General features: G+C 32.8%; 6 protein-coding genes across 17 annotated transcripts; 3 read left to right on the forward strand and 3 right to left on the reverse strand.

The window, feature by feature from the left end:
• Window positions 1-256: 256 nt before the first annotated feature.
• On the reverse strand, window positions 257-7,837 carry LOC145940626 (uncharacterized). Of its 7 annotated transcripts, none has more exons than XM_083045977.1 (9): window positions 7,650-7,837; window positions 7,112-7,339; window positions 4,911-7,024; window positions 4,732-4,821; window positions 4,554-4,641; window positions 3,509-4,405; window positions 2,394-2,658; window positions 1,992-2,051; window positions 257-1,239 (listed from the first exon to the last, which is right to left on the reverse strand). In XM_083045977.1, the coding sequence occupies exons 1-6, from the start codon at window positions 7,702-7,704 to the stop codon at window positions 4,278-4,280; spliced, it is 2,703 nt and encodes a 900-aa protein (XP_082902103.1). In that variant the 5' UTR covers window positions 7,705-7,837; the 3' UTR covers window positions 257-1,239; window positions 1,992-2,051; window positions 2,394-2,658; window positions 3,509-4,277. The 7 variants fall into 7 exon arrangements, with proteins under 7 accessions (XP_082902103.1, XP_082902102.1, XP_082902098.1 ...); XM_083045976.1 differs by having other exon boundaries at window positions 4,911-7,039; XM_083045972.1 differs by having other exon boundaries at window positions 3,509-3,769; window positions 3,845-4,405; window positions 4,911-7,339.
• Window positions 7,838-7,989: 152 nt separating this feature from the next.
• On the forward strand, window positions 7,990-9,124 carry LOC145940634 (zinc finger SWIM domain-containing protein 7-like). Its single transcript, XM_083045994.1, has 3 exons — window positions 7,990-8,355; window positions 8,604-8,835; window positions 8,962-9,124. The coding sequence occupies exons 1-3, from the start codon at window positions 8,226-8,228 to the stop codon at window positions 9,122-9,124; spliced, it is 525 nt and encodes a 174-aa protein (XP_082902120.1). The 5' UTR covers window positions 7,990-8,225.
• On the forward strand, window positions 9,087-16,651 carry LOC145940629 (cell cycle checkpoint protein RAD1). 4 transcript variants are annotated; one of them, XM_083045983.1, is made up of 7 exons: window positions 9,087-9,212; window positions 9,286-9,507; window positions 9,587-9,781; window positions 9,862-10,137; window positions 10,280-10,445; window positions 14,292-14,556; window positions 16,513-16,651. In XM_083045983.1, exons 1-5 carry the CDS (start codon window positions 9,114-9,116, stop codon window positions 10,307-10,309), a joined length of 822 nt encoding a protein of 273 aa, XP_082902109.1. In that variant the 5' UTR covers window positions 9,087-9,113; the 3' UTR covers window positions 10,310-10,445; window positions 14,292-14,556; window positions 16,513-16,651. The 4 variants fall into 4 exon arrangements, 3 of the variants coding, with proteins under 3 accessions (XP_082902109.1, XP_082902107.1, XP_082902108.1); XM_083045981.1 differs by lacking the exons at window positions 14,292-14,556; window positions 16,513-16,651 and adding an exon at window positions 11,150-11,287; XM_083045982.1 differs by lacking the exons at window positions 14,292-14,556; window positions 16,513-16,651 and adding an exon at window positions 11,154-11,287.
• On the reverse strand, window positions 10,655-16,749 carry Fabp (fatty acid binding protein). Of its 2 annotated transcripts, none has more exons than XM_083045996.1 (3): window positions 16,616-16,749; window positions 12,460-12,731; window positions 10,655-11,047 (listed from the first exon to the last, which is right to left on the reverse strand). In XM_083045996.1, exons 1-3 carry the CDS (start codon window positions 16,689-16,691, stop codon window positions 10,994-10,996), a joined length of 402 nt encoding a protein of 133 aa, XP_082902122.1. In that variant the 5' UTR covers window positions 16,692-16,749; the 3' UTR covers window positions 10,655-10,993. The 2 variants fall into 2 exon arrangements, with proteins under 2 accessions (XP_082902122.1, XP_082902121.1); XM_083045995.1 differs by lacking the exon at window positions 16,616-16,749 and adding an exon at window positions 13,322-13,479.
• A 1,619-nt stretch (window positions 16,750-18,368) lies between these two features.
• LOC145940631 (uncharacterized) lies at window positions 18,369-24,247 on the forward strand. Of its 2 annotated transcripts, none has more exons than XM_083045989.1 (5): window positions 18,369-18,774; window positions 19,593-20,482; window positions 21,088-21,247; window positions 21,326-21,711; window positions 24,114-24,247. In XM_083045989.1, exons 2-5 carry the CDS (start codon window positions 20,305-20,307, stop codon window positions 24,125-24,127), a joined length of 738 nt encoding a protein of 245 aa, XP_082902115.1. In that variant the 5' UTR covers window positions 18,369-18,774; window positions 19,593-20,304; the 3' UTR covers window positions 24,128-24,247. The 2 variants fall into 2 exon arrangements, with proteins under 2 accessions (XP_082902115.1, XP_082902112.1); XM_083045986.1 differs by having other exon boundaries at window positions 18,370-18,774; window positions 21,323-21,711.
• Window positions 22,866-26,956, reverse strand: LOC145940636 (RIB43A-like with coiled-coils protein 2). Its single transcript, XM_083045998.1, has 7 exons — window positions 26,805-26,956; window positions 26,323-26,463; window positions 26,020-26,183; window positions 25,368-25,608; window positions 24,090-24,317; window positions 23,403-23,509; window positions 22,866-23,196 (listed from the first exon to the last, which is right to left on the reverse strand). The coding sequence occupies exons 1-7, from the start codon at window positions 26,928-26,930 to the stop codon at window positions 23,055-23,057; spliced, it is 1,149 nt and encodes a 382-aa protein (XP_082902124.1). The 5' UTR covers window positions 26,931-26,956; the 3' UTR covers window positions 22,866-23,054.
• Between the last annotated feature and the right edge of the window lie 348 nt (window positions 26,957-27,304).

The following is a 27,304-nucleotide window of genomic DNA, read 5'->3' on the forward strand; positions in this document are numbered from 1 at the left end:
GAATTATTATAAAAAGTATAATTAAAATAGCGATATCAAATTGCAAGGTCACCAGACGATAATTAAAAAACTGACAGTAATTTAATCGACCAATTCTGGCAAAATTCCTGTCAATTTTATAATTAAAATGTAAGTAATTATATACATACAATATATACGACTTGTTAATGATCGAATGCATTATCGCCGCACTTTGACGAAAAAAATAATATACAAAGTCAATTTCAATCAACTCTGGACATGTAGAAGTGTAATGTAAGTGTAATAAAACAGCGATATTTAATACGTTACAATACTTTACAATATATAATATATATATATAATTTTAATCATTACAGTAATATATTAAACTATGGAGACGCGTTCAAAGTAAAACGGATTCTACAGGATGGCTTTATCAGTGAGTATTTAATATAGAGATAAAATCTGTTTGATTTATTTTGCTTACAATCTTCAGAAATATTTGTATTTGAAACAAGACAAATATATATATTCAAATATTAAAAGAGAGAACATAAAGAAAAAATATCGTACAGAGACCAGAGAGTCTCCATAAATATTGATAACATTTTATTTTGCAATTCATAATTTTATTTTGCACGTAACATCTATTTTATATGTGCTATACAATTTTTAATGTTTGGAACACATTCCGTAGTTTTGAGACATCGTATACTCGATCATATTTCCTGAATAAAAATGTGTGAATATCAGCAAAGCTAGTTGCAACGATAGATATTATTTTATGAGTTATCGCTATATAGATCATTGAGATTAGATTAAGATTAAATATAGAATACTCTTTTTCTTCTTCTTACTAACAGAGTTTCTGTTTAAATTTGAACGCAAATTAATATAGAGAGAATTAAATATTAACTTTATAATTTCCTTGGGTAATATATTATATAAAAATCTTCTTTTTATCATAGCACAAAAGAATAGGAAATGCATTTACAGCAATAAAATAAAATTGTTCTATTTTATAAAAATCTATTAATTTTATTAAATTATTAACTGTTCATCTGGCAAAAATTCACATTACATATAAATTTTATAAAGCATAAAATCTACTTTGATAATATTAAAGTACTCCAAATTTTATCTACATATTGGATTTACTTTAATGTATTACTAGTTTATCATTTTTAGTATAGATTATATATGATATTTTTGTTATTAATTAACAAGTGCAAGTAGATTTGCACGTGCATTGTCCACCCGTCTTGCAGCCACATTGGTCTGTAAAAAGAAAAAGAATATAAGTTATTTATCTGCATTGTTTTAAATATACTTTTTTTAATTAAAAAAAAAAAGAGGGAAAAATGTTTATATATAAACCTCATAAAATAGATAATCTTTAAATAATTTTAAATAATTAAAATTAAAAAAAACTCTCACAATACCGACTACTTTGGCCAAAAATATTTCCATTTTTAATACATGTTAATTTGCTGCGTAATTTAAACATAAATTGCATAAATCGTAAAATTGTAAAAATAAAATTGACGGAGAAAAAGATAAAATATAAGCAGGAAAATGGTACACAGTATTCCGAGAAATCGTTACTCATTTTATTATGTGTAATTATCGAAATGACCGAGAGTCGCGTCGAAGCTTCGAGTAGCTTCGAGTTGCGTGAAATTGTGCCACGCAATAAAATCATATTACAAGTCCGTGAAATTACGATGTACGATGCTAAGTTGTACGATGAACCGGTATCGACCGTTATTAGCCAGTCATTGTCCGAGATGAAAAATAAAAATAGTACAGTTATTGATCCGAGTTATTTTTAACGGTTGACATATATTATGCTCTAAAGACATTTTTTGATACAATATATATTTTTGATACAATATAAGTAAAAACGAGCAAGACAATTTAACTACAATCATAATTAAAAATAATTTGTCATATATATATAAACACAATAATGAACAAATAGCAAATTGCGCAATCGAGCAAACGACTAATGAACTAATTTCTAATATTACCTTTGCTTCCCGAGTCGCAACACGAGCAGTTGTCACCGCACTTGCAATCCTTGCATTTGTCTGTAATAAATGAAAATATTGTATGAATGTAACGATCTCATTCGAAACTAGATGTATAATACAACTCCAATTATAAAAATATTTAAAAACCGCGTACAAATTTCAAAAATTGCGCAATAGTACATTAACAATGCATTGTCGAATCACAGATAATTAGAAATCGATTGCCTTACGTCTTCATACAAAACAGATCTTTTTTTTCTACTTATTTTTCACTTATTTATCTCTACTTATTTTACATATCAGTGAAACTCCTCTATAAGTTATTAGTGACAATTGAGAGGAAATGTCGTGTTAAATTATCTATTAATGTCCATTAAGAATTTATGAGCTGACACTCACCCTTGCATTTATCACATCCTGGTCCCGGCATCTTGGTCGGCTTTGACTTGTCGCTTCGCTTGTCGAGGTTCGAGCTCTCAGATGCAGTGGAATGCTTACTTGCCGGTACGATGTCGCGGCTTCGAATTTATCGATCATTCCCCACCACAGCTGGGCTTGGTTCCGAGTGACTTGACAAGCATAACGCGCGGCGTGTGCAATCGTCAACATGCGTACCATGCGCAACTCCTCAGGGTCGTGGTCAGCTCTGCTGGCACGGGTTTTTCTAATGATTATTGAACAGGTCAACATAAATGAAAACATATATACATTTATAAATATAGTTCTCTAAATGATTCAATAACTAGAGCATATAGCGAATGCGTAAAAGTTATTTTCCGTACGAGTAATTTTCCTAATTAATGCTGTATTAAATGCGCATTTGTCAATATAAAATAACATTTAATTCACGACCACGTTAAAACAATACTTTAAAAGCGATACGATGCAAAAAATAAAAACAGAATAGATTAAAAGATATAAAAGGAGAAACTTATGTATCGAATTGACGCCTCTTGTTACACTTTTGATATTTGATGCTGCTGTTCTGTATGCATTTGAATAAACACCCATGTGTTTTTAATAGAAATTTTAAATTTGTTTTTCTGTCTATTCAATTTTTCAATCTATTCTGATATTTTATCTTTTATATCGTATTGTCTCTAAAGAATAACTTATAATGTAATCATTAAATATTATTTTTTATTCTATTCAAATTAAGTATTTAATGCAGAAGACACATATAAAAATTACTCGTATAGAAAATGGCTTTCACGCTTTTATCCGTACTTAACTTGTTTCAATTATATGCATAAGGAAGTGGATATTGTTTAAAATAAAAAAAAAATTTGATCAAGTATGGCACATCAAGGACATGCAAACCACATAATATATGTCCTCGTAGAATACGACCTCTTTCCTGTTTATATAATTAAAAATTAAATGTCCGCGTTATTGACACAGATCTAGAAAGTGTTATTGATCTGCGATATGACGGTCCTGTCATATCGTTGACGGATTAAACCAATCGCAAGAATTGCAAGAAACGACGCAGTATTGCGCTTTACACGCCGTACCGATAACGAGAGAAGGAAAGAGAACATTGTAGAAAACTGCTCGATTGTAGATTTCCGCGCAGTGACTCATTCCACGAGACATTTCCACTCGATCCTTTGCCATTAATCGTGCCATTTTTCCATGACGAGGTTTATGTCTCTTATTTTCTTTGTCGTTTTAAGAAAGCTTCCGTTAAAATAATCCATCTTCGTCTATTTTGCATTCGAGATTTATACTGCTTCGTCTAAGGCGTCTTTAGCAGCATTTTGAGCAACAAATTTCTGTAACAACAGTCAATACAATATTAATATAGAATATAGAATACTAAAACTTAAGAATTAGGTCAGTATACTTACTACATTAGATAAAAATGAGAATTGATGATGACATCTAGATTGATATAAACTTTTGAATCGGTATTACTTATTTTCGTTATGTATAGCATTTTACTCTTCAAGAAGCAGGCTGTTCGAAAAATAAATTTATTCTGCTGTTGATATAGCAAAAATAAGAAATTTAATTGTGCAGCATAGTTATAATTGTGATTAAACTCTTTAGAAAATTTTAGGAAACAAGATAAACAATAAAATATAATTTTATGACACAAAAGCGCAAAATAATTCGTGATAAAAAGAGAATAATTAAAATTGCACATTTAATGAAACATCTTACATATTACATATAAAATAAAACTTTTACGCAAATATGAATTAACATGTAGTATTCTTTATAATGCATCATCAATCTCTAGTTAAAAAATTAAAACAGATCATATTAGAATATCAATCTTTAATTCTTTTGTACGCGAGAAAAGTATGTTTTACGAGCTGTTTGCTCAACATGCACGGATTCTTCTGCGGAATCGTAATGAATTTCAGGTTGCTTCGAGCAATTTGTTTGAACTGATTTTATTCGACCTGAAATAATGATAAAAAAATTAAATTATAGATATATTTGTTCTTAAGATCATGAACTCTTTTTAAAAAAGAAAAACTATATACACATATTTTCGTGTATACAAAAATAATTCACTGATCCATGATTTATAAATCTAATGTAAATTACCTTTGTGTCGAACCACGACTTTATTTTGTGTCGAACGCAATAATTCGTTTACCCGATTTCCCACTTTTCGATCTTCTGTTTCTTTTATCTATAAATAAAATTGTTACAGTTATATTGTATTTTAAATGATTTAAATTTAAGTGTATCAAATCAGATTTTCGATACAAAAATTACATACCGTGCGTACGTGTGATGGGAGCTTGTAATGCACTTTTGGATGTAAAAAGTTATCGGCAATATTTTCATCTCCTACTGTTCTAGTCACTGTCTGAAATAATGCAAAGCATAATGAATTTTCGATACATTTCGCAAACAATCTTGTGAATTATATTTATACCTTTATTAATACTCGCTTACCTTTTTTGGTAGTTTCGAAGATAGTTGAAACTTCAGTTTTGGACTGGGTGACCGCTTAATCTGCTTTTTTCTGGGTGTTAATAGCTTCTCGTCTGTTTTAGGTCGTAAATTTTTTATCAGATGAGGATCCGTACCCTTTATGTACAGTCCAACTGGCGATACTACGTGATCATAATTTTCTAATTGTTGGTAAATGTTTTTGGGATGCGGACTAACATTAAGCTTCTTTTCTTTATTCATTCCACCCACTAGATTAGGAAAGTAGGTACGCTTTGACTTGCAGCTTTTCTTAGTAGGTGTCTTTCCAGGAGTCAGAAATAATTTTGGCTTTGAAACAGTTATATTATTAGAACATTTTGGCGATGAAGATCTTGTACTCTTCTTTCTCATTGTTGGTACTTCTAATGTCGCAATCTTGACTTTATCTCCTAAACAGTGAGTACCAACATCTTCTCTAGATATCTCTTTTGTTCGGATATATTTTTTGTCAAGAGTACTAAAAGCACTGCACGATCCAGTTTGAAATGAATTCAGTATAGATTTGTGCTCTTCCAAATATTCTTGATATCTCTTGACAGACATTAGTGTTTCTATGAATTTAGCGTCGCTAGTCGATGAGGCTTCACTGATGACGATCTTTGGGCATATATTTTGTGCTTCTCCAGGCTCCGAATTTGTGTCAATTTCCATCATTACCTTTGCTGTGTCGAGACATCTTTGTCTCTTTTTTGCGATTTCATACATAAGCGTATTTTCCAAATCATCTGATTCTATCATTTCATAAGATTTATTACGTCCAGTCCATTGCTTAAATGTATCAGGTACTTTCTTCAAATTTGTCTTATTGCATTTTTCTTGAGTAAGCAATCTGTATTGAAGATTCTGTTCTTCAGGTACTTCATTATTATGTTGTCTTGCCAAATCCGGGGTAAACGTTTGAAATTTCCTGAGTTCTTCTCGAATGTCAAGTGAATCTTCCAAAGAAGCCATTTGATTCTCACACACACGTAAAATATTATCTATACTTTGCAAGGGAGACTTTAATGGATTTTTCTCCCTTGGAACACCTCTTTCATCAGCATAAAATCTTTCACAAAATGCCTCTAAAGATTCAAACGTACTTGTGTTATCATGCAATGAACCTTTTACATTATATGAAATATTTTTTGACATACGCCGACGTATTTTCTTCGGACTTTTAATATTACGTCGAGGAGAAACAGGTGGGGTAGTTAAACATAAGCCTTTATCTCGAGATGTAAAAGCATTAAGGGATTTCCGTGATGGAGATTTAGATTTTAGACTTCGTCTCTTACAAATTGATTTTGACATACTTGGAGACTGAGGCCATTCTGGAATAGTTTCGTCCTCTATAAGTTTGCACATTTTTCGAACTTCTTCATTAAATCTACATAAGCTAGCTTCTGGATATTCTAATTGTGCACAAGAATCGTTACTCATAACTGATTCTTCAATAATCGTTAATAATCTTTCTGTAAAAGTTTTGGGTGAATTATAGAAGTTTGCAGACAAGCGTCTCAACAAACGTTCTTGCTGCTCTTTCAACAGCTTTTGATATTCCGATGAATTTGAAAATGCTTTTAATTCAGGAGAATTAAGTTGCTCTTTTGAACTTGTCTTGCTGTTTGTTGAATCACACTGATGATCTTCTTCTTCAGTAAAATGGGAATCAATCTTCTTGTTTGATAAAAGAAAAGGCTCTGATGACAATGACAATGCATGAAACAGAACAGTTATGTCAGTTTTTTTACAACTACTTTTTCTTGTAGGAGTATTTGTAGATGCTACAGAAAAGTAGCTAGCGTTAATATTGTGATTTGTATCCCTCTTCAAATTACTATTAAGCGTACTGCAGCTTTTAGACCTTCGAAGCTCTTTAGTTACATTTTGATTCTTTTTTGATATATCATCTTCCAATGAACTTGATGACACAGAATATGGACGATCTCTAATTAAATCACATTGTACCTCTACATTCTTATTTTTATTCAAGTAATAAGGATCAATATTTTTGTTAACTTTAATCTCAGATAACTTGGAATTAAGATTTGAATATTCTTCAAAAGTATGATTTTCCTTGCTTGATTGCTCATCTTGAAATAGAATACCTTTATTTAAGTCAAATTTCAATGATAAATATGATGTTTCATCCGATATATCTCTTAATAGAGATTGATTACCATTATGTGTGATATTATCCTCGACATCCTTATACTTAGCAGATGAAATATATTGCTGATTGTCTAATCTTCCTGATATAATAATGGAAGCACGAGATTCGTTATTCCCTCGATAGCTATATATATCACTTTCACATTGTCGGTTTTTTATAGAATTGATATCTGATGTGCCCTCTAAATCTCTTTGAGATACAATCAAATTCTGTTTCTCTTCACACACTGTCTGATCTGTAAACAAGAATATTTATATATTTTAGACCATATTCAAATTTTAACCTATAATAAAAGTGTAAAATGAAAAAAAAAAATGTTACATCTAAATTTGGCGTTTTACATAATAAATTTATAGACAGTTTCTTGTGAATATAAAATATATATACATAGAATATAAAACCCACGCTTTGTATTATACATATATTTATACGTGTCGTGAATTATAGATTGTTAATAATAAATTATAGACTGTTTCAAGCTGGCTTAGCAATATATTACACTTAAATTTTAATTGTAAAGCACAAAAGCATTATTATATACTTACGAAAACTCTTCAAGGAATCTGTGAAATCGTCAGCACGCCTTCGTAGATTGCTCATTTTAATCTTGTATTCACACACAGCTGAGTATAATAATTTTAATACAAGGATAGATTGATTTTCATGTTCAATCTTTCAGAAATCCATGAAAGCGTGAGAGGCACCTGTAACGGCTTGATCAAATTTACATTTGTACTATATTGTCTTCTTTTGAACAGTCAGGTGCACCAACCTAATCGATCACGTGTAATAAGAATATGCATGAAAATACGAAATAATTGAGAGGAATGTAACTAGTGAAATTTGTGCGCAAAGGGCTACTGCACACAGGACGCGTTGCAGTAGCCCTGTGAGTGTCGTAGGGCCATAAGCAAATCGGCCAATCACATTCGAGCATTCGCAAACGTCCATGTTTCATGATCTTTAGACAAAATCTATATACTTCTTATGTCTATGACATGTTTAAACACAACGTATTATTACGCTTGTAACGTAATTGTAGTTTGAAGAAAACATAATTCGTAATAATAATAATTCAGAGGAAGTTCAGATCTTCAGATTCAAAACTTTTATTCGTTCTAATGAATCTGGATCAAGAAGGAAACATAGAAAACAACTTTTCACCGCCTAATATATACGATCAACAGTATTCAGATTTCGTAGATAACTTGCTAAAGGAAGTAGCCGATGATTTTGGAAGGGAAAAAAAATGTTGGTAGTTTATGATTTGTTTGTAGAATTTATCGATTATTTTTAAAAAGATGAATTCAACGAAAGCCAAACGAATAAATTAAAATTTGTTAAATATCGCGATGATCTTTCCGGTTGCCTTATAAAATATAAAATATAAATTAATTTAATATCGAATATTAAATATACTAGATATTAAATATATTTAATATAAAATATTAAATATTAAAATAATTTAATATAAAATATAAAATATTTTTCTTTTACAGTCTCTGATCAAGATCTATTGAAGCTATACAAGATATTTAACGGGACATTTGAAAGAGCCTTAGATTTATATGAGCAACAACGAGTGACGCAAGTTTCAACATCTAGTACGATTATAACAGAGTCGTACAAGAATGCAAGCAAAGCCAGTTGGTTGATGCAAGTTAGAGGACACTCTGGAGCATCGTACACACTTTTTCCCGAAGTAAATTATTGTACTTGTGCAGCTTTCAGGTATAATATTTTATATAAATCAATTCTAGACTAAAAGCAAAATTATATTTTCAAAATCTTACATTTCATAATATATGATTTATATACGTTATGAAAAATTCTTATATGGCTCTTGTAATTTTATAGACATCAGGTACTAGGAGATCGGTCTGCTTTTACTTGTAAACATATTTTGGCAGCTTGGCTAGCCAGCGTTGATAATGAAAAGTTGTTGCATCAACAATTAACACAGAAACAGTTTGATAATTTAATGTTATGTCAGGTTTCATACAAACATAATGTTCTCTAATGTGGAAGATTATTTGTTGGTTGCAAAAATAGGATTGACAAATTTAAGAACTGTAATACAATTATTGAAAGCTATTAATTTTAAAGAGGTACTTCAGACATACATTTATACTCATGCTTCTTTTCTATAGTAATGCAAAATACTCATTTAATATTATTCAGACTACAGCTATTTGCCTTGGCAGTGAAAACGGATTAAAAATTACAGTTGAAGATGCAAAATGTATGCAGGCTACTGTATATATCCCATCTGCAGTTTTCGATGAGTTTGAGTTAAAAGAGGATGTGACCTTTTCATTAAGTTTAAATATATTAGTAGAGTGCCTGTGTATGTTCTGGCCAACTTCACAAGATAACTCTGTTGCGGTGCAAATATTTTACAAAGTATATTGAATATTTGATAAAACTAGTTAGTGTTATATAATGTTAAGGCAATATCAATATTATTATTATTATCTCATAGGGTACAGGTTATCCTGTAAGTATTATCATTGAAGTGGACGGTGTCATAACAGATTGCTCTTTAAAAACACTCGAAGTAGATACCTTATTAGATTTCCATCTGGAAACTAAAAATATTGTAAACAAAGTAGTATTGCAAACAGAATTGTTAAAGGATATCATAGCCGAATTAGATCCAACTAGCGAAATAGTCGAGGTATAATGAGAATAATTCCATTAGTCGTTATTTAAGTTGGCAATTTCAGCTTTTTAAAATACATTATTTATACGTTTTAGTTTCATTTATCATCAGATGAGCCCTTCTTCAGAATTAGCACAAATGGTCTAGGTGGCATTTGCCACATTGATTTGCCTCACGATAGCGCTTTAATAGATACTTTTCAATGTACATCAACAGCAACATCCAGTTTCAAATTAATACACATTAAGCCAGCGATGAAAGCGTTATCGTGCGCTAATAAGGTTTGCCTAAGAACCAATAGTGCCGGATTATTGAACTTTCAATACATGATAAAAACCGAAAATGGGCACACTTGTTATATGGAATATTATGTAAGACTTTATAACAAATTGTAATAATCAGACATCAATAGTTTAACAATTAATTTTCACAGCGTGCATTCTATACGACAATTGGTTAATATATTTTATATATTATTTGATACGTCAAAAATTTTATATCTTTCATTTACAGATATCTCCATTAATAGATACAGACGATTAAATAATGATAATACAAATATGATACATCAAATCAGTCAAAATATGCCAGAGAGATGCCTATTTCTGTATAAAATTATATTACTAAATATATATTTTATACATTTTTATTGATGCTTCTTTTCACACATCTTCTTCAGGTATCTTAAATCTTTCTTTTAAATATTATACAACAATTTTATTTTTTGCTATATACATATTTATGCACATTCTGAAGGGTTACAAGGTAGAAAGCTTGTAATGAAATGCATGATAAAATGTAATAATGAAAAATCATTATATTCGTAGAAAAAAAAAACATTTTTATTCATATTCATACAATAGGTAATGTAATCACTGTTGAACATAATTCAGCAACGGTATTTTATTATGTAATATGCAATACATAATACATCGGAAAATGTGCACAACGTAGACGGCTAATTTTTGTTTGAATTATTACTATACTCATTTTAGAAAAATAGGCATAAATATGTAAATTCTAACTTTGTAAAAAAAGAATACATAATTTTTAAAAATTATATTTTGATATAAGTTATAGAGAATAGTTTACATATGCGGTCCAATATGGGCGTATAAACATTACTTTCTTTGTGCTTGAATGATAAGATTCGAAACAATATTTTACATCTTCTGTCTTTTTAAAGAATATACATACACGGTTGTGCACGCTTTTCTGAGCTGACTCTTATTCCTGGAGCTTGAATACCCTGTTGCAAACTACATCGTCAACCTTCATAATCTGTAATAGAAATAGCATAATTCCAGTAATATTTTATAGCAATTTTTATTATAATAATAGTAATTCCTTGTATTAATATTATGACAATAATTTCTTCACAAGACAGAAAGAGAGAGAGAGAGAGAGAAAAAAGAGTGCGGGAATTATTCGAACGCCGGTATCTCACGGCATTAACACGTATCGCCAGACGGATCAATGGATTTTTATTGGCACCGTTTTGGACCTCGGAGCTGCAGAATTGTACGTGTCACGAACAGGAGAAGCGCACGCGATAATTGACCGGACATTTGACGGATCATTATAACATTAGCCGCTCGTGCAACCGGTCCCTTGACACATTGCGTTCCTGCACGTAAGCTTTTGTATTTTAATCGGGAACTCCCATATAAGCGATACACGCATCAAAGTTCAAGTGTTTAGAGAGTAAGAACGTGCGAATGCACACATCTTCCATCGCGATTAACCGCGTCATTGTTATAATGATCGAAATTTGTGTTTTATTACGAATTTTTTTACTATCCGAGTTAACATATTGAGATATTTAGAACAGTATTCTTGAATGTCTGTGTTAAAAATATAGATAATAATGAAATTTGCTTACTTTGAAGGAAAAATCGAACAATTGAAAGACAATTTTTTTCTCAAGGTAACAATAATTTTATTATTTTTCTATATGTTTACGTGCAGACGAAATAACAAAAAATATACTATATTTTATAAATTTCATATCATATATTAATGACATTTCGTTCAAATGTTTCTAATTATTTTCAATATAATAGATAGAGAGATAGCTACAAGTTTTTACAGTTTATAATCTTGACAAACTTTATTCACATTGAAAACAGAAGATAGTTTTTGCTTGTTTTTACTTGGTTAAAGGTCAATGTTATCTTGCTCAATAACACGATCAAGTATTATTCTAAAAGTAAGGTATAATAAATATTCTCGCAACCTATATAATTATAGTCTATAATTATAGTCTATAAATATATATTTTTTGCTAGTTTGGTCGACTAATTTTCTTACCTTTATTTTTCTTTGACTAGCGACTCAAAAGTATTTTAATTATTATACTATATAATTAAGTTATAACAACTTTATTAATAATATAATATGTTGATCTTTTTACATCTTACGTAACGTTGAACTCATTTTTCTTGCATCAATATTTTATATGTAAATTTCAAACATAAACTATATTGATTAAACTATATGTATATACGACTGCGAGAATTATTATTTACATCTTACTAATTTTATATTACTATAATAACTTGCTGTTGCTTTATATTATATATTTTATTTAATCGCTTTAATCAAAAATTAAATTAACGACGCCTTTATAGCGACGCGTAAATATGCAAGATTAATTTTTCTGATTCTAATCTGATGATCTAATGATTGCTTACCACTTTTATCTCTGTAGGTGTAAACTCTCTTTCAATCATACTATCCTTATCGCCTTTCTGCACATGTATAAGTTTGTTATCCTCCAGGGTGACGATACTCTTCACTTTTCTGCCGTCCACGGTTTCTTCATCAAACTCCTCGCCGAGTTTGAATTTTATTTCCGTGTTTTTGAAGGTACTCATCGTCTTCAGAGTATACACTCCATCTGTTTCCGTCAACTCGAGGACGGGGCTGACGGTGGCACCCATTTTTCGCAGTACCATATTCACGCCTGAAACAAAGTAAAAATTATTTCAAATCGTCTCAAATTTTACTTAGCTTTTTCTATTATAAGAATTTTAATTTGATGCTACATAGATGATTCGTTTTTCCGATTTTATTAATTGCTATTATTCTCGTAGGCATTTTAACATTTATTTGCAGAAATTCTTTAACTTAAAACGAAAAAAAATATCGGAACTATTTTCCATAAATTCACATTGGTATGTATGAATTAATTAAAAAGATTTACAGATTAAAACATAAAAAAGTGTATCTAAATAAAAATTAAAATAAGATTATATAATGAACGAAAAATATATTGTGATATCATATCGAGTTTCGATAATCTCTTTAATTTTTACATATCTATTAAAAAAAATCACTTGAATTTAAGTGGGAGATGAAATTTTGTAACCAGTTCGCACACGTTTATCTCTCGAAAGAGACTCTTCACATACATTTTTCTATCGCTACAATTTAAGAACCGTTAATCCCACATTGTTAACAGCTGCTCGATCGGAGAATCAATATCGTAAAAAAACATCGTGTTAGATTTCGATAATCTGTATAAAATATACGTTCAAGTGCATGTCGTCTCACCTAAGACTTTCATGTACTCGTCGAATTTTTCACTCGTTTGTAGCTTGTAACGCTTGCCTAGAATACCGGTTAGTATCTCGGACGACATTATTCGATGTTTCACCGATGCTTGCGTGAACGATACTGACTAATGGCACCGCTGCTTTGCATGTTTTATGCGCCGCTTGTATAATTGATGAGACTATGTATCGGCTACATATCTAGGTAGACACGCTGGATTATCGTACAAACAGCAGAACACCTCGAATTAAAATTTGAGATGTAACTTTGAAGTTTGAACCCAAGTCCGAGTGAATGCGCGCTATTTATAGATCACGGAAAAATTATCTCCTGAATGATATATGTTATACACGTGACATGTGAGTTTGTAATACACGAATAATAATGCGTACTGATGAGGTTTGATAGGAATTGCTCTGAAATGGAAATCTACGTCTATAGAGATCTCTTTTACATAGTAATTTTTTTAACTATAGAATATTTGATCGTGTCTCTTCTCTCTCTCTCTCTCTCTCTCATTTTAAATGCAGCCAAGTTCGGTCATTCTAATAATAATTATTCGATTGACGAGAAGAATATGCGAAATATCAGCGAGAATGAAATCTGTAATCATTGACCTAAGACGATAACACCGATTCTCACTTGACTTACATATTTTCAATAAAAGTGGCCGTGATTTTTATATCAAACAAAGCTATTAGAACGATTTAGAGATTATTTATCTTTTGCAATAAAAAAAAACAACCGAGAGAAAATAAACGATTTAATATTAAAAGTTTTGTGATCGGCAAGAATATTCTTTTAAATAATTTTACAGAAAAAGCAAAGTATTTATTTTAGCTTGCAGCCAGACGATAACAAAATTCCAAGTTTACATTCGTAGCAAGTCGGTGGACGTTTATCGATTTTATCGTCGCCTTACCGCAGTTTGTGTGTATGTATATGTGTTTATGTATGTGTATGTTTTCAGAAAAAGACGAACATTATTTTCTGCGACGTAATCGACTTGGCGCACGGCAATGCGTCGAAAGACGGTGCGTCTAGACGTGCTCTCTTATTTAATTTCCGGCGAACGACTCTCGATGATTACCGTAACAACGTCGAGCGAGAGCGGGAATGTTGACAGTCAATGAATGGTTCTGCAAACTTCGCCCGATCCGTTGTATCGCTAAATTGCTGATAATATGGTAACATTAGAGCACAGCAGAGAGAAAAAGAAAGGGAAACACAGAAAGGTGATGTTATTTTCTTTATCTATCTCTTATCTTTTAGTCAACAAGTTTTAGGTTACATGCAAGTTATTGGTTTCAATAAAGATATGCAGTCTCAATGAAAAAAAATTTTCTTCTTTTATATGTCTAATAAGAGCGTGTTGAAACAAATTTCTATTTAAAAACTGTTACAACGAAAACTTTTGAACGAGCAGGTAGAAAGTTTTCTCCTACGCTTGTACAACAGGTTTTTTTTTTATTACAATAGATCTGCTGAAGGTGATCCAAAAAGAGAAACAAACGGAAATATTAAATCAAATAAAAAAGATTTTAAAACAAAGTTTGTTGCGCTACTAATAATTGACAACTACGATTTATTTATACAAAAGCGTCGTAGTACTGATTGAGTAATACATATGTATTTTTTTATTTTTTCAAATAGTTTAAAAGATGTCGAATCGCTCTTATTAGATATATGTATAAAAAATTACAATTATTTGTTAACATTTTTGTTTTTAGAAACAGAATTTAATACCATTTCTGTTATTTGTAAAAAAAGATATATGATCGATATAAATCGCGAATTCTACACGAGTAGAATTTAAAATTTAGAGATATACAAATGTTTTTTGAATGCATTTACGTGACCCGCGACAAACAATTATGATTTATTAATCTTGTTGATAAATTAATTCTCAAGTGTTAAATTAGAGAATTAGACAGTCAATCAGACAATCCGTAATACACGGTTGGAATTAAGATCGAGGTCAGGTCGTTGCACGAAGATGAGGGCGTAATTTGACGTATTAAAATTGATTATCTTCCCCGTCTTTATTGATATCTCACTAATGCACAAGTGAATCCAGCACAGTTAATTAACTGATTAAACTTATTGATATAACAAAGTTTAGGCGGAAGCTATTTACATCGAATTATATTTGTACTCTTGGTGAATAGAGAGAGGTGTGTGTCGAAAATAAATTAGAAATGTTTAAAATTATATATCTCGGCTCATCGCCAAGATTAATATGATTTTCGTTGATATTCTATAATCTGAAATTCTATGAATGAGCAGTGTTATTTCGAGTGTTATCGTCCTTCGAGAGGTTTTTGGATGTTTATACCGCAAATTTTCGCGCCTTTCATATACATAATATAGTCATCTGTTTGTTCACGTTCTGTACACGTTCGCAAAATAGCAATGTGCTTATATCTTTGAGTACGTATAACATTTACAAACATAACACGTGCTAACAATAGACGATCTTATTACGATAATATAGCTTATCCATCCTCATAATGCGTATATTGTCAGGCATTTATACAACGTAATTTAGATTGCGCGATAATAAATTATTTATTAAGAAACTATTTTTAATATTTTATGAACTGTCGTTTAGTATAGTACTGGAGAATTCCAATTTTAGTTATCTTTAGTAATCTATAATAATTATCATTAGAGATTCGTATTATCAATGTGTGCGTATGCGAAATAAAATTATCTAACTTTGTCCCTCGATTGCAAAACGAACAGAACTATTTTAAATTATTATCAGAATGGGACGATGCAATTTTATTTATCGCGTTTAACATAATGAGATATTAACACTAAAATGAGGCATTATTTAAACACATGATGATATAATCCTCTTTAGGAAGGTCTCTTTAACAGAGAATAATACGTAAAGGAAGAAACTTGTTAAATATTGCACAACATTCGATTTCCGGCTTCAAGATATAAAAAGAGACCTATATAAAAGATCATTCGAATTAGAGATTAGATTGTAACACAGAACGTTAACAAAATTATAAAAGAAATTTTTAATTTTTAATGATAATGTTTTAACAGTGAAAAAGTTTTAAATTAGTCAAATCAGTTTCTCAGATAAATGATTAATACACTAAGAATTTAATGATTATAATTTAAAACAATATCTTTGATTAATTGCAGGGATATTAAAAGAAAATGTTGTTTTTCAGATTTTTTACATCGCTCGTTCCACACTAATAGAGGATTTTAAATTAAGATTCCTAATGCACTTTGGACGATCGATACGATGCCAAGTCATATTCGCTTACGTACCGAGTGCCTTCATGTAATCGTCGAAGTTCTCGCTGCTGGAGAGCTTGTAACGTTTTCCAAGGAGCCCGCTGAACATGATGCTCGACGAAATAACGTTTCCGGTAATGCGTGGAAAACGAGAAGAGTGACTGGAGGAAGATTGATCGATACAGCCCGGGACACACGACTGACACCCTCAGGTCGGTACGATTACGTGAACTGAGCAGGAATATCAGGATGAGTATGAGTGCCGAGATACGAAAACTCCATCTCTCCCGAACTACTCACCTCTCTCTGTCTGTCTTTTGTTCGCTCTCTCCTCGTCTCTCTCACACTCATCGTTCGCTTGTTCTACCTTCAGTACCGGGTACCGGGGTCGTGCTCTCCCTCTCTGCACTTCCTTCTGCTGCTCCCACCCGAAGCCGCCCTTTTTCCTCGTCGACTCGCTCCGTCTCTCTCTTTCTTCAATCTCCATCCTCTTTCCCCTTTCGGTCCTTGCACCCTCCCACTAGCAAGTTCGAAATTTCCTGACTGGCTCCTCGTGCGCACACCCGGCTTCCCTCTCTTCGAAGCCTATTCCCTATACGCACACAGCTGCGGCGCAGGATACCGGTACGTCACGCATCACCCGATATCATGCGTGCGTAATTTACATCTCTCTTTCTCGATCACGTAATACGTACGTCGATTTTTCATTTGTCCCTTTGTATTTACGCGTAAATGAATTATATGTCAATAAACACGATATTGTTAAAAAGACAACCTATAAACTCATTGTGATATATTATTACGTTTTATTACATTATTATTGATCCAATGAATATGATTATTATTAGAGAGCAACTCTATTTTTGAGAAAGAAGACTATATAATACAAATAAGTTATAATACAAATAAGTTTTTTATATAGCAATTTTTAGTTACAATAGATTTTATTGTTGAAGTTTTTGTTCAATTAATATATTATTTGAACCAGAACGAGCATCAATTTTATAATATATTTTTTCTCTGAATATATGAATGTTTATAGAAAATGTATACGTTTATATAAATTTTCCAAACAGATAATGCATTATATATGCAAATGCAGTATCGATATGAGTCACGTTTATCATAATGCGCACATTTATTGAGAAATCATAATTGTACGAATACATTATCCGTGTACACAGTCCTGCGGTGTCAAATGCATTTTATTGTGACAATTGCGCGCGATTATTGTTAACAATTTTTAATTGAGTGCAAAAAGCGCGTTAATTAATTTAGAATATAGAACTTTCAAATACTTGTCATGCGTGATACACATTGGATCATACGAATGCTCGTTCCTTATTGGTCGTCGGATCAATGCGCGCGACTTTGCGACGAATCGTTCCTACGTTTGAATAAACGGTACTTACTGCGAATTAATGGCACTTACTGTCCCTTGTAATCTTCTCGTAATTTTACGTTCAAAGTTCTACATTATATGGGCTGTTATACTATATATATATTTCGATTCTCATACATTTATACGAGATCCCATTTGTCACGATATTAATATATAGATGTCGTTTCTTATCTTATTTCTTGATGACTTGTTTGCGCATTATGTCATTAATACAGTCATAAGTTATCTCAAATTTATTCCCTACACTTTTTCTAACATCACAATGATATTAAATAGCTATGGAAAATACTGCTTAACTTTTTTCATATATTCTAAGCAATGGTATTTTTGCTATCAATTTTTTAAAATAAAAAATCCAATAATTAATATAAACATTAAATTTATTCTTATATTCTTATATAGGTTCTCAAATACATCCTGAAGAGAGCGTCAAAGAAATGGTGTGCGACTCGTGGATTCTGCATTTGTCTGGTTGCGTCGATTTCGTTCACGATCCGCAACGGCTGCCACGGTCGATAACGGTGCGGTGGAAACGCGTCGACGTTGCCGTAATCACGCACACACGCGACTGTGTCGCGTGATGTCGCGTAGCAACACGTGAATTCCGACACCGACGACGAACAACCTGGCAACTGGCAACGTTGCGGCGGCGCGAATTCCGCATTCATGTCGGAGGGTGTATTTGTGCGAACCGGCGCTGGAATGTTCATCGATATATCGATGATATTAATTCTGAGAGAAACATCTCGCGAGATGCGGATCTCGCGGTTTTCGTCGTGGTTCTTCGCAGGTATGTTACTGCCAAAAGGCAGAATTGATTACGAAGAATCTTTACATTCCCTATATAATATATAATTTATATTGTTTATTGTTTATATATAGGATATATATTTAAAAAATCTTTGGCTGTCATCTTTATTTTTGAAATTATAAAGTAAAAAGTTGGCCGCTCTTTATCTCATTTCGATAATAATCGCTCTTATCTTTCTCATTGCAAAATGCAGAGCCACATCTCCAATGCATATCTCAAGATTGTTCAATATAACTTGTTTATTCAACTCGCATAGAGATTGCCTTATTAAAGTGTTAATTTAATGCAGTTACTATTTATTATTCATAAAGCATTTGCACGCTAATCTTAACATTTGGCATTTGGCACTTAGCATTTTTGCTATTGCTAGAATAATAAGGTTGCTATTACACATTTCGCACATTTGTCAATCTTTATAGAAAACTAAAATATAGACTACATGTTTAAGGAATTATTTTATTACAAATTGAAATGATATTTTACTAAACTTTTATATATGCTTGTGACTATTAATTTTTTTTCATCGACAAGTTTTTCAAACTATTTTTTTCAAAATACCCCGACCTTCTGCACCAATATAATAACATCCGTTGCAGTAACGTGATGCAGCAATTCGGATTTTTTTTTTGAAAAAGAAACCAGATTGAAAAACTTGATGGAAAAAATTAATAATAAAAAGGCCAATGATAATTATTTAATAATTTCGAAACTGCGTGACCTCGTTTTTAAGTGACAAAATTTTTATTTGACAAAGAAAGCTCATCCGCGCTAATAATTTAATATATCATAAAATCTAGAAAAAAAAACATACTTTCTGCGCGCGAATATTTCGCGGCGTCTACGTGTCTGACTGGTCGTGATGTTGCTTGCGCGGCGACGCGGTTCCGCCGTCTTTTCAGCCCGCTCTCGACCCGCGCGCGGCTCGCCGACGCGCTGGTCTGGCAACGTCGCGGGCGGCATAGATTCCGCTCCGCAACCGCAACCGCATTTGCCGGGTCGCCATGATACCAAAGCCGTGCTGGCCGTACAACGGTTTCTCCGCAGTGACGCGCAAGCTGCTGCCGAGGACGCGACGTGACGCGCACGGCTGGGACCGCCTGCGGCTGTTCCGTTGCTCATCTCGAGCTGCTTTTTGCATATATACCATTCAATCGAGAATCACCGGTGTGATAAAAAGAGCTGGTTGATGCGGCGGATGGATCATTGCGCCGATCGACCCCTGCGTGACCTTTATAAATTCGACCTCTTCCAGAGAGATATTTTTTTTGATCTCTGAAAGATTATTCGATTATTCATCGTCGCTTTTTCTGTGGTAACGTTAAGACACTCTCGGGGATCCATCCCGACGGATTTCCGATTTTTTATTTCGACGATCGCGAAAGGATTTGAAATATTGAAATATACAATCCTTTCCGATCGCGGAAGGTGTGAAATCGAACTGGGAAGCGAACGGAAGAAGGAAGATCGAGCGAGAGACTCGGAACAAAAGGAGGAAATCTTGGAAACTTTATGAGGATGTTTGACACGGAGAGATTTATCGAGGAGATTGAGAGGCGACCGGCGATTTACGATGTGAATCGCGGCGAGTACAACGACCGTAATGCCAAGATGACTGCGTGGGACGAGGTTTGCCAGGTGATGGTACCGAATTGGGCGCGCTTAACAGACGAGGAGAGAAACGTGGAAGGTATATAGCACACGCAGCGCACCGCGATTGATCGATCCGGATTCCTCCGGCCGTGATGTCGAGCATGGTGGACATTTAGAATTAGCGCGAATCGATATTTCCCGCGCGATCGTAAAAGATATCGAATAATCTTAATGATTAAGCAGATTGCATTAGATATCAATGGAGAAAAAAATTTTAAAAAAACTTTCTAATGTCTCTGAGTAATTCCATGTTTGAAAATAATGAAGATGCATTTTAGTTTTGTGATTTTAATTACATTGACCTTGTGTATATAACGCATTTCATTAAGTTTCTAAATTCAAAGATATTTATGAAAAAACTTGAAGTTTTGAGATTTTTTCCGTATATAGTTTTTATTTCTCTTCGAAATCGTTATTAAGATTCATGCATCATCATGCATCATGCATCATTCATTGTCATTAAGATTAAATTATTAAGATTAGTATCCTCGCGTATTCATTTGTTTCTTCACACAAAAAATCAATATAAAAAGTCAATCAAATCAATATAATTTTTTTTAAACATCTTGAGACTTCTTTTTGTCACTTTTTTTTACGTATTTAAGAATAATTTTAATGAAACTCGATCTGTAATATTTTTAGAAAAAAATCTGCGCGGAAAATGGAGAAATATACGAGACTATTTTATGAAAGAACTCAAACTTCAAAAATCGCAAAAGTCCGGACCTGCCGGACGAAAACGGAAGAAATACATGTATTTCGATCGATTGCTGTTCCTCATGCCAACGGTGGAAAACAAAAGGTATTGCATCATCGTTAAGACTAAAAATTGATATAATTAATACGATTAGTTTGATTAACATTCGACTTTCTTTAGAAGTTCTGTGATGATCTCTTGCAAGTCGGAGGAGAGCGATGGCGAGGTGGACAACCCCGTGATCGAGGAATACGAGCCTCTTCCTCAAGGAGGCAATACTTCCATAACCGGCAGCAGAGAGTATCTTCAAGCAGGTACTCCGTCCTACAAGGTGTGTCCGCGTTATTCAAAGCAACTCTGCGAGACGTCTTTCACGCCTTTCGACAACGAGATACACGACATCCTCTCCTCGCACAGCAGCCAACGCGTCACCTTTGACGAGGATGATTACGATAAAATGTTTCTCCTATCGTTGCTGCCGATTATCAGACAGGTGCCCGACGAAAAGAAATTAGATGTCAGGATACAGATGCAACAAGTCCTTGCTATGGCGCTTCGCTCCTCCGATAGTAAGTGAGTCATCTGACGTGTTTTTTGGCGGGATGGAGGAGAGGAAGGGAGAAGTAAACATCGAGCGGGAAAATATTTTATGATTTAGTTACATTATTTATATACCCATCCCGTTTTAATATTTTATATCTCGAATATATTATTTTTTACAGATCTTTTTACGATAAAAAATGAATTAAAATTAAATTTTGTCATTGATCTTTCTATTTTTTATAATAGGATAAGATTCAATTCTAATAAATATTTAAACATAGTTTGATTATTATTTTTGCTTATATCATTACAACGATATATTTGGCAAAAAAGTACTTTGACATATCTAAAATATTAACATAAACTCATCGATATTGTAGGCATGGCGTATAACAAATAGCATACGACATAAATTTTAAGCTATATAATCTATCGAAAATTCATATGTTTAAATATTACATTTACACATATTTTAGCATAAGATACGAAAATATAAAAAAAAATACGTTAGAATATATATAACTAATAAATTTTGTACTATTTAAAATATGTATAAGAGCATAAACATATAAATACTGTGATATTAAATTCTACTTGACAATCGAAAAAACAAAATAATTGTACGCGCAATATTACGCGCAATCTTGTCTTGATGAAAATGACTTAATTAAAATATATGATATCACACAACGTGGCACTCTTTAGATTTTAATTTCCCGATGTCTTATATTTTATTGTTTGTATACGTAAAATTGAATTAATTTTTTGCATGACTGCATTCCTTTTGACGCTTTTAGCGCTATAAGCGCATCATTTTGTCTTCGTTTTACATCAAACAAAGAGCTGATGCTTTCAGTGCTGAAAGCGTCAAGAGAAACGCAGCTATTGTAATACTGTAAACTCTGTTACCGAGAGTCGAGCTTGTTGTTTTCTAATTTATCTGATTCATTGATATATATGAAGAACTTGACAAATATCAATTGAGAGTGGCAAATTTAATATTATCAACTATAGATCATATCACGAATGATATCACATTTTTTATTAAATTAACAATAAATTTACCAAGATATTTAATCAATTATAATTGTAATATTAATAAGAACTATTAAAAAAAGAAAAAAGAGAAATTTATTGATTTATTTGAATACAACAGGATAATTGAATGTGATGCCTCAATTTTGCCAGTGTAATAGAATTGATATACATTGTTTTTGCTGTTAATTTTGTCTTCTTCTTTTATGCTTATTTTGTTGATATACATTGATTTATCATTTTTTAAAATAAAAATAGTGTGCAAAATTATTTTTTTAAATACATCTTGAAAACATATACTGCACATATGTATATGAAGACTATAATTGCGCTTTCAACGTGTCCCTTTGTTAAATTGCTCGTAGAAGGCGGCGGTTGGCTGGTTCTTATAAATGACACGGTTCAGATATTCCTGATGTAATTTCTGTTGCTCGGCAAGTTGCAAATTTTCCTCCGCAACTTTCTTGTTAAACTCCCTAAAGGAATATAATATATTATTTTAATATATAAAATGCCACATTTTTCTTATTCTCGACGTGAATCTTGAATATGTAAAAAATATGTAAAAAATGTCTACACACAAACAAATAAATATAATGAATTATATAATTATAATCTTCTCTTTCAATATATATCACTGTGAGCATAAAAGAATTAGTGAAAAATAGTTACAGAATCTTACGATTTCTTTTTATTTAATTCTTGCTCATATGAATACGCAGCTTGAAGATGCGAGTTCATTAAGTGGTCCCAATCCTCGGTTAAGTTTTTCTCTTCCAATTTAATTTTCTGAAAGAAAGACATTTGTAATATTAAAATTAATACTGGAGTGGATTTATATGAATGTCGACAAATATTTGAAATATACTGCGTTAAATCAAAAACACTCGTTCTGGATATGCTAATAATATACATATCATTATGGACTGCTATTTTATGATGTCATGACGCACTCAATCTTTATCTACAGATATCATTAACGTGTATTATTGTAAAATTATATATATATTTGATTTGCGTAACTTTCGACTCTAATGAATTCAAGCATTATAATCCGATTGTAAAAAAAATAATTGTTCTAATTATTTTTGGAAGATTAGAAGATGTTCAGTATAGAGAAATAAATTAAATAAAATAAATGATAAATATTTTTGTAATTCTCAAGACATTTTAAAATATGAAAATAAATTTCCGTATTTGTAAGATTTAAAAGTTACAATAATCGACAAAATAAGCATAAAAGAAGAAGACAAAATTAACAGCAAAAAATTGTTTCGCAAAAGTTATATTGGATAGTTGAAGAAGATTAAATTTCTTAGACTCTGTTAATATGATAAAAAGTTCAACTCCTTTCTTCTCTCGTACTAACTCGAATCTCTTCCATTTGTTCCAGCTGAGCGTCCCTGAAGACCTTCAACTCGTCCGCAGTCATGCCCTTGTATCGGTCCGGCAACGGCTTGTACGGACCGCGAGTGCTCTCGGCCTGTTCTCTAGCCTCGGTGAGGAAATCTCCAGTCACGTGATTATAGATTTCCGCTTTCTTGTCCTCCTCATCTTGAATGGCTTCGCAGTGACGGCGTTGCTGCTGCTCCTCGGCCTGCAATCGAGCGGAAATAAATTCCACGAACCTGCCGTGGGGACGAAGAAAAAGGGCCAGGGACGCCAGCGCGTCGAAACGAGGAAACAGGATTAATACTGAGTTGAATACGACGGCGGAAGGAAGGAAAAATTGACGGTACTTTGTTATGGTTATCGGAGCAAATTATCGCGGCACTTTGCACGATGATGTCACGACGTTTTATTCATCGACTACGAGAGAATCGTGTAGGCGACTTTTATATCCTGCGGTGAGTTAAAATGTATGCAGACTGCGTAAAAAAATCTTTTGTCACGTTGTCTTTGCGATGGATTGCAATTAAACGTTTCTCGATCACTTTTATTCTCTTGACAAAAGAAAGAAATTAACCGTGACAGAAACGTTTTTTCTCTGCAAAGACATATTCACACAATGATAGTAATATCAATATTAATTTTTCTATCTTAATTTTATAAGTTTTTGTATGTTATGTGAGAAATTTTTTAAAAAATATTTTTAGATTAGCATTCTCGTTTACCTTTCTCGTATAGTCTTTTTACTTAAACAAATTCAGGTTTTCCTGTAGTACGATTTATATGCAAATTAGATCGGAATTTTCCTTTACCGAGATCCAATACAAAAGAGGGAGATTGATACTATAATACATATTAGAAACCAAGAATAGAAGCGAAGACAGGTAGCGCATATATTCTAACGTGTCAATATTATTATATCAAATATCTCAGTATTCAGATCGATCACTTTACTCATCATAAGCGAGCGCGTATTTAAATATAGATGTTTTTACATTCTTTTATCGGACTGGGTCAATATATCATCTGACTTGCTTTTTTCGCGCATAAAACAATTTTTAATTGCAAAACGCGATTCGCGAAGTAGCTTTCAACAATAGAACAATAGCAGCATCACGAATTAGTGCATTGAAAAAGAAAATCATTTTGAAGATTATTAATTTTCTTAATTTAAATGTTAAATGAAATGAATCATATGGGTACATAATCTCTCGTTTTTTTCGGACGAACTAAGACGCAAATAGAGAATATTCTATACCAGAGCGCGATTAAATGTCGCCGTTGCTTCGTTCAATCTCCGTCGACATTCTTCCTCCATCCGTGCCAGCGTCATCGCGCGCTTGTCCCTGGAGAGGACGACTTCCTGATAGGCTTCCTCGGTATCTTGTCGTGTCTTTTCAACCGCCTCGCGCTCCTCTTTTTGCCTCTGGATCCACCAACGCATCTGTTCCCTCTGTACTTTCAATCGCTCGCGAAGATTGCGATCCTCGCCCTCGAACCTGCGCAGCCGTAATATTTCACTGTTCCTCCTCTCTTCTGCGATTATTTGCGTTTATTATCATTGCGCCAGGGTGAGCAGGCTGTGAGTTAAATTATTATCCGCTTCGAGGATCCTTACGACGAGTATAAAATTCGATTGACCGTAACGAGAAAGAAGACTACATATCATTATGTGTTATAATAATCGTGGTTTAGAGATTAGAATAAGTCTTTTCGCGACAGGCTTTGGATATTTTTATAATTAAGAGTATCTTAATAAAGATAAAGATTGTCGAGTCATTAGTTACAGGGAAAAGAAATCATTTCATAAACATTGCACGCGCATTCCTCTAGCTTCTTGGAAGCCCGAGATAAACTCTTCCGAGACTTTTCTCCTACATTATATCGGTGGAATTAATCAGACTACGCACTTCTGTGCAGACGCTGGTCCCAAGCTCGAATCATCGTCGTCCGTTTGCGATGGGAGCGATTTCTTTAGCGCTTCGGGATCATACAGGTCATAATCTCGACGGTCCTCGGCTCGTTGATTCACCCGCCGAAAGCACTCGATCTCCTTGTTTATTCTCCGTCTTTCCTGCGAACAGAAAAGCATTCTCCACCACGATCGAGTGTTTTTTATCGCGACGCGGCACGTAACTCCGAAAAATTGCAAGTACCAGCTGTATCGAGCGAACATTCCCGCGTAATTATCGGCATTGACGGCACTCGATTACCTCCTCTTGTTGCCTCTCCAAATGCACGGCGAGCTCGCTGTTGCGAATGAGTGCCTCGTCCAATTGACATTCTTTCGCCTGTTCCCACTCACGCTGCCGCTGCTTTTCCTCGACTTGCTTATCCAAGAATGCCTTGTCTATCTGTAAATGTCAGGGAAACAATCGTGCAAATCGTATCATATTAAAGCAACTTCTCGGTTACGTTAAAATCCAACAGCGTGCTGCATTAAATGACACTTGTGGAATTTGTGAATTAAGTAGAGAGAAATAACAAAGCGTATAAAGCGAGATAAATTGGAAAATATATAAATTAATTAATTAAAAATATACTTTAGTTAAGCGAATTTTTTGTTAAATGTTTTGAAAAATAGTTAAATTTTAGTAAATAAAATTGATTTAAAAATTAAAAAATTTGAATGAGAAAAATAAGAGATACAAAAATTTAATGAACAATCTAATTAGAGACGAAATTTGGCTCTTACTCCAATTTTTCTAACGCGAGGGTTGAAGATGCGCAGTTTCCTCGCTTCTTCGAGTTGTCGTTTACGTTCTATGGACGCGGCGAGTTTGAGATCCTCCGGAGTGGGACGTTGTTGAAATTTCAGCATCTCGGTTATTTTTCGCAAGATAGAAAATCCGGAAGAGGCACGACTTTCTTACCGCGCGTGGCAAGGTTATATATACGACAGAAGACGAGAATATCCAGACCTTTCGGCCTCGAAGTTTAGCAGTCCACCTTTGTTACCATGGAGAGTTTGCTCGTCAAAGAGGGTTACATGTAACGATAGACTTTAATCGCACGATAATCGTTTAGAATTGGAGAGAAATAAAATCATGAGATTATATTGTAAGAAACGAAAAGAAATAGAGTTTTAAAAACAATACTCTGTATTAAATCTCGAAAACGCGATCGATCGAGCAGAATAAATTATTTTAGAGTCCACAAAACAAATCTAAAACAAGCGCGTGATAATAATTGATA

The sequence above is a fragment of the Prenolepis imparis genome, unplaced genomic scaffold (assembly GCF_030444845.1).
Source record: "Prenolepis imparis isolate NDT839.2.m4 unplaced genomic scaffold, iyPreImpa1.0 SCAF_9, whole genome shotgun sequence".
Classification (NCBI taxonomy): domain Eukaryota; kingdom Metazoa; phylum Arthropoda; class Insecta; order Hymenoptera; family Formicidae; genus Prenolepis; species Prenolepis imparis.

Coding starts and splice junctions, on each gene's coding strand:
- LOC145940629 (XM_083045983.1), top strand. CDS start 9,114: ATGTTCTCTAATGTGGAAGATTATTTGTTGGTTGCAAAAATAGGATTG. Junction 9,782..9,861: donor CAACTAGCGAAATAGTCGAG/GTATAATGAGAA, acceptor TATACGTTTTAG/TTTCATTTATCATCAGATGA. Junction 10,138..10,279: donor CTTGTTATATGGAATATTAT/GTAAGACTTTAT, acceptor TTTCATTTACAG/ATATCTCCATTAATAGATAC.
- LOC145940634 (XM_083045994.1), top strand. CDS start 8,226: ATGAATCTGGATCAAGAAGGAAACATAGAAAACAACTTTTCACCGCCT. Junction 8,356..8,603: donor TTTTGGAAGGGAAAAAAAAT/GTTGGTAGTTTA, acceptor TTTCTTTTACAG/TCTCTGATCAAGATCTATTG. Junction 8,836..8,961: donor TGTACTTGTGCAGCTTTCAG/GTATAATATTTT, acceptor GTAATTTTATAG/ACATCAGGTACTAGGAGATC.
- Fabp (XM_083045995.1), bottom strand. CDS start 13,409: ATGTCGTCCGAGATACTAACCGGTATTCTAGGCAAGCGTTACAAGCTA. Junction 12,732..13,321: donor CGAGTACATGAAAGTCTTAG/GTGAGACGACAT, acceptor ACTTTGTTTCAG/GCGTGAATATGGTACTGCGA. Junction 11,048..12,459: donor CACCTACAGAGATAAAAGTG/GTAAGCAATCAT, acceptor TTTCTATTACAG/ATTATGAAGGTTGACGATGT.
- LOC145940626 (XM_083045972.1), bottom strand. CDS start 7,704: ATGAGCAATCTACGAAGGCGTGCTGACGATTTCACAGATTCCTTGAAG. Junction 7,340..7,649: donor AGATTCCTTGAAGAGTTTTC/GTAAGTATATAA, acceptor TCTTGTTTACAG/ATCAGACAGTGTGTGAAGAG. Junction 4,406..4,553: donor AGTCGTGGTTCGACACAAAG/GTAATTTACATT, acceptor TCATTATTTCAG/GTCGAATAAAATCAGTTCAA.
- LOC145940631 (XM_083045986.1), top strand. CDS start 20,305: ATGAGGATGTTTGACACGGAGAGATTTATCGAGGAGATTGAGAGGCGA. Junction 20,483..21,087: donor CGAGGAGAGAAACGTGGAAG/GTATATAGCACA, acceptor TAATATTTTTAG/AAAAAAATCTGCGCGGAAAA. Junction 21,248..21,322: donor CCAACGGTGGAAAACAAAAG/GTATTGCATCAT, acceptor GACTTTCTTTAG/AAGTTCTGTGATGATCTCTT.
- LOC145940636 (XM_083045998.1), bottom strand. CDS start 26,930: ATGCTGAAATTTCAACAACGTCCCACTCCGGAGGATCTCAAACTCGCC. Junction 26,464..26,804: donor CTCGCGTTAGAAAAATTGGA/GTAAGAGCCAAA, acceptor TGACATTTACAG/ATAGACAAGGCATTCTTGGA. Junction 23,510..24,089: donor AACAAATGGAAGAGATTCGA/GTTAGTACGAGA, acceptor TCTTTCTTTCAG/AAAATTAAATTGGAAGAGAA.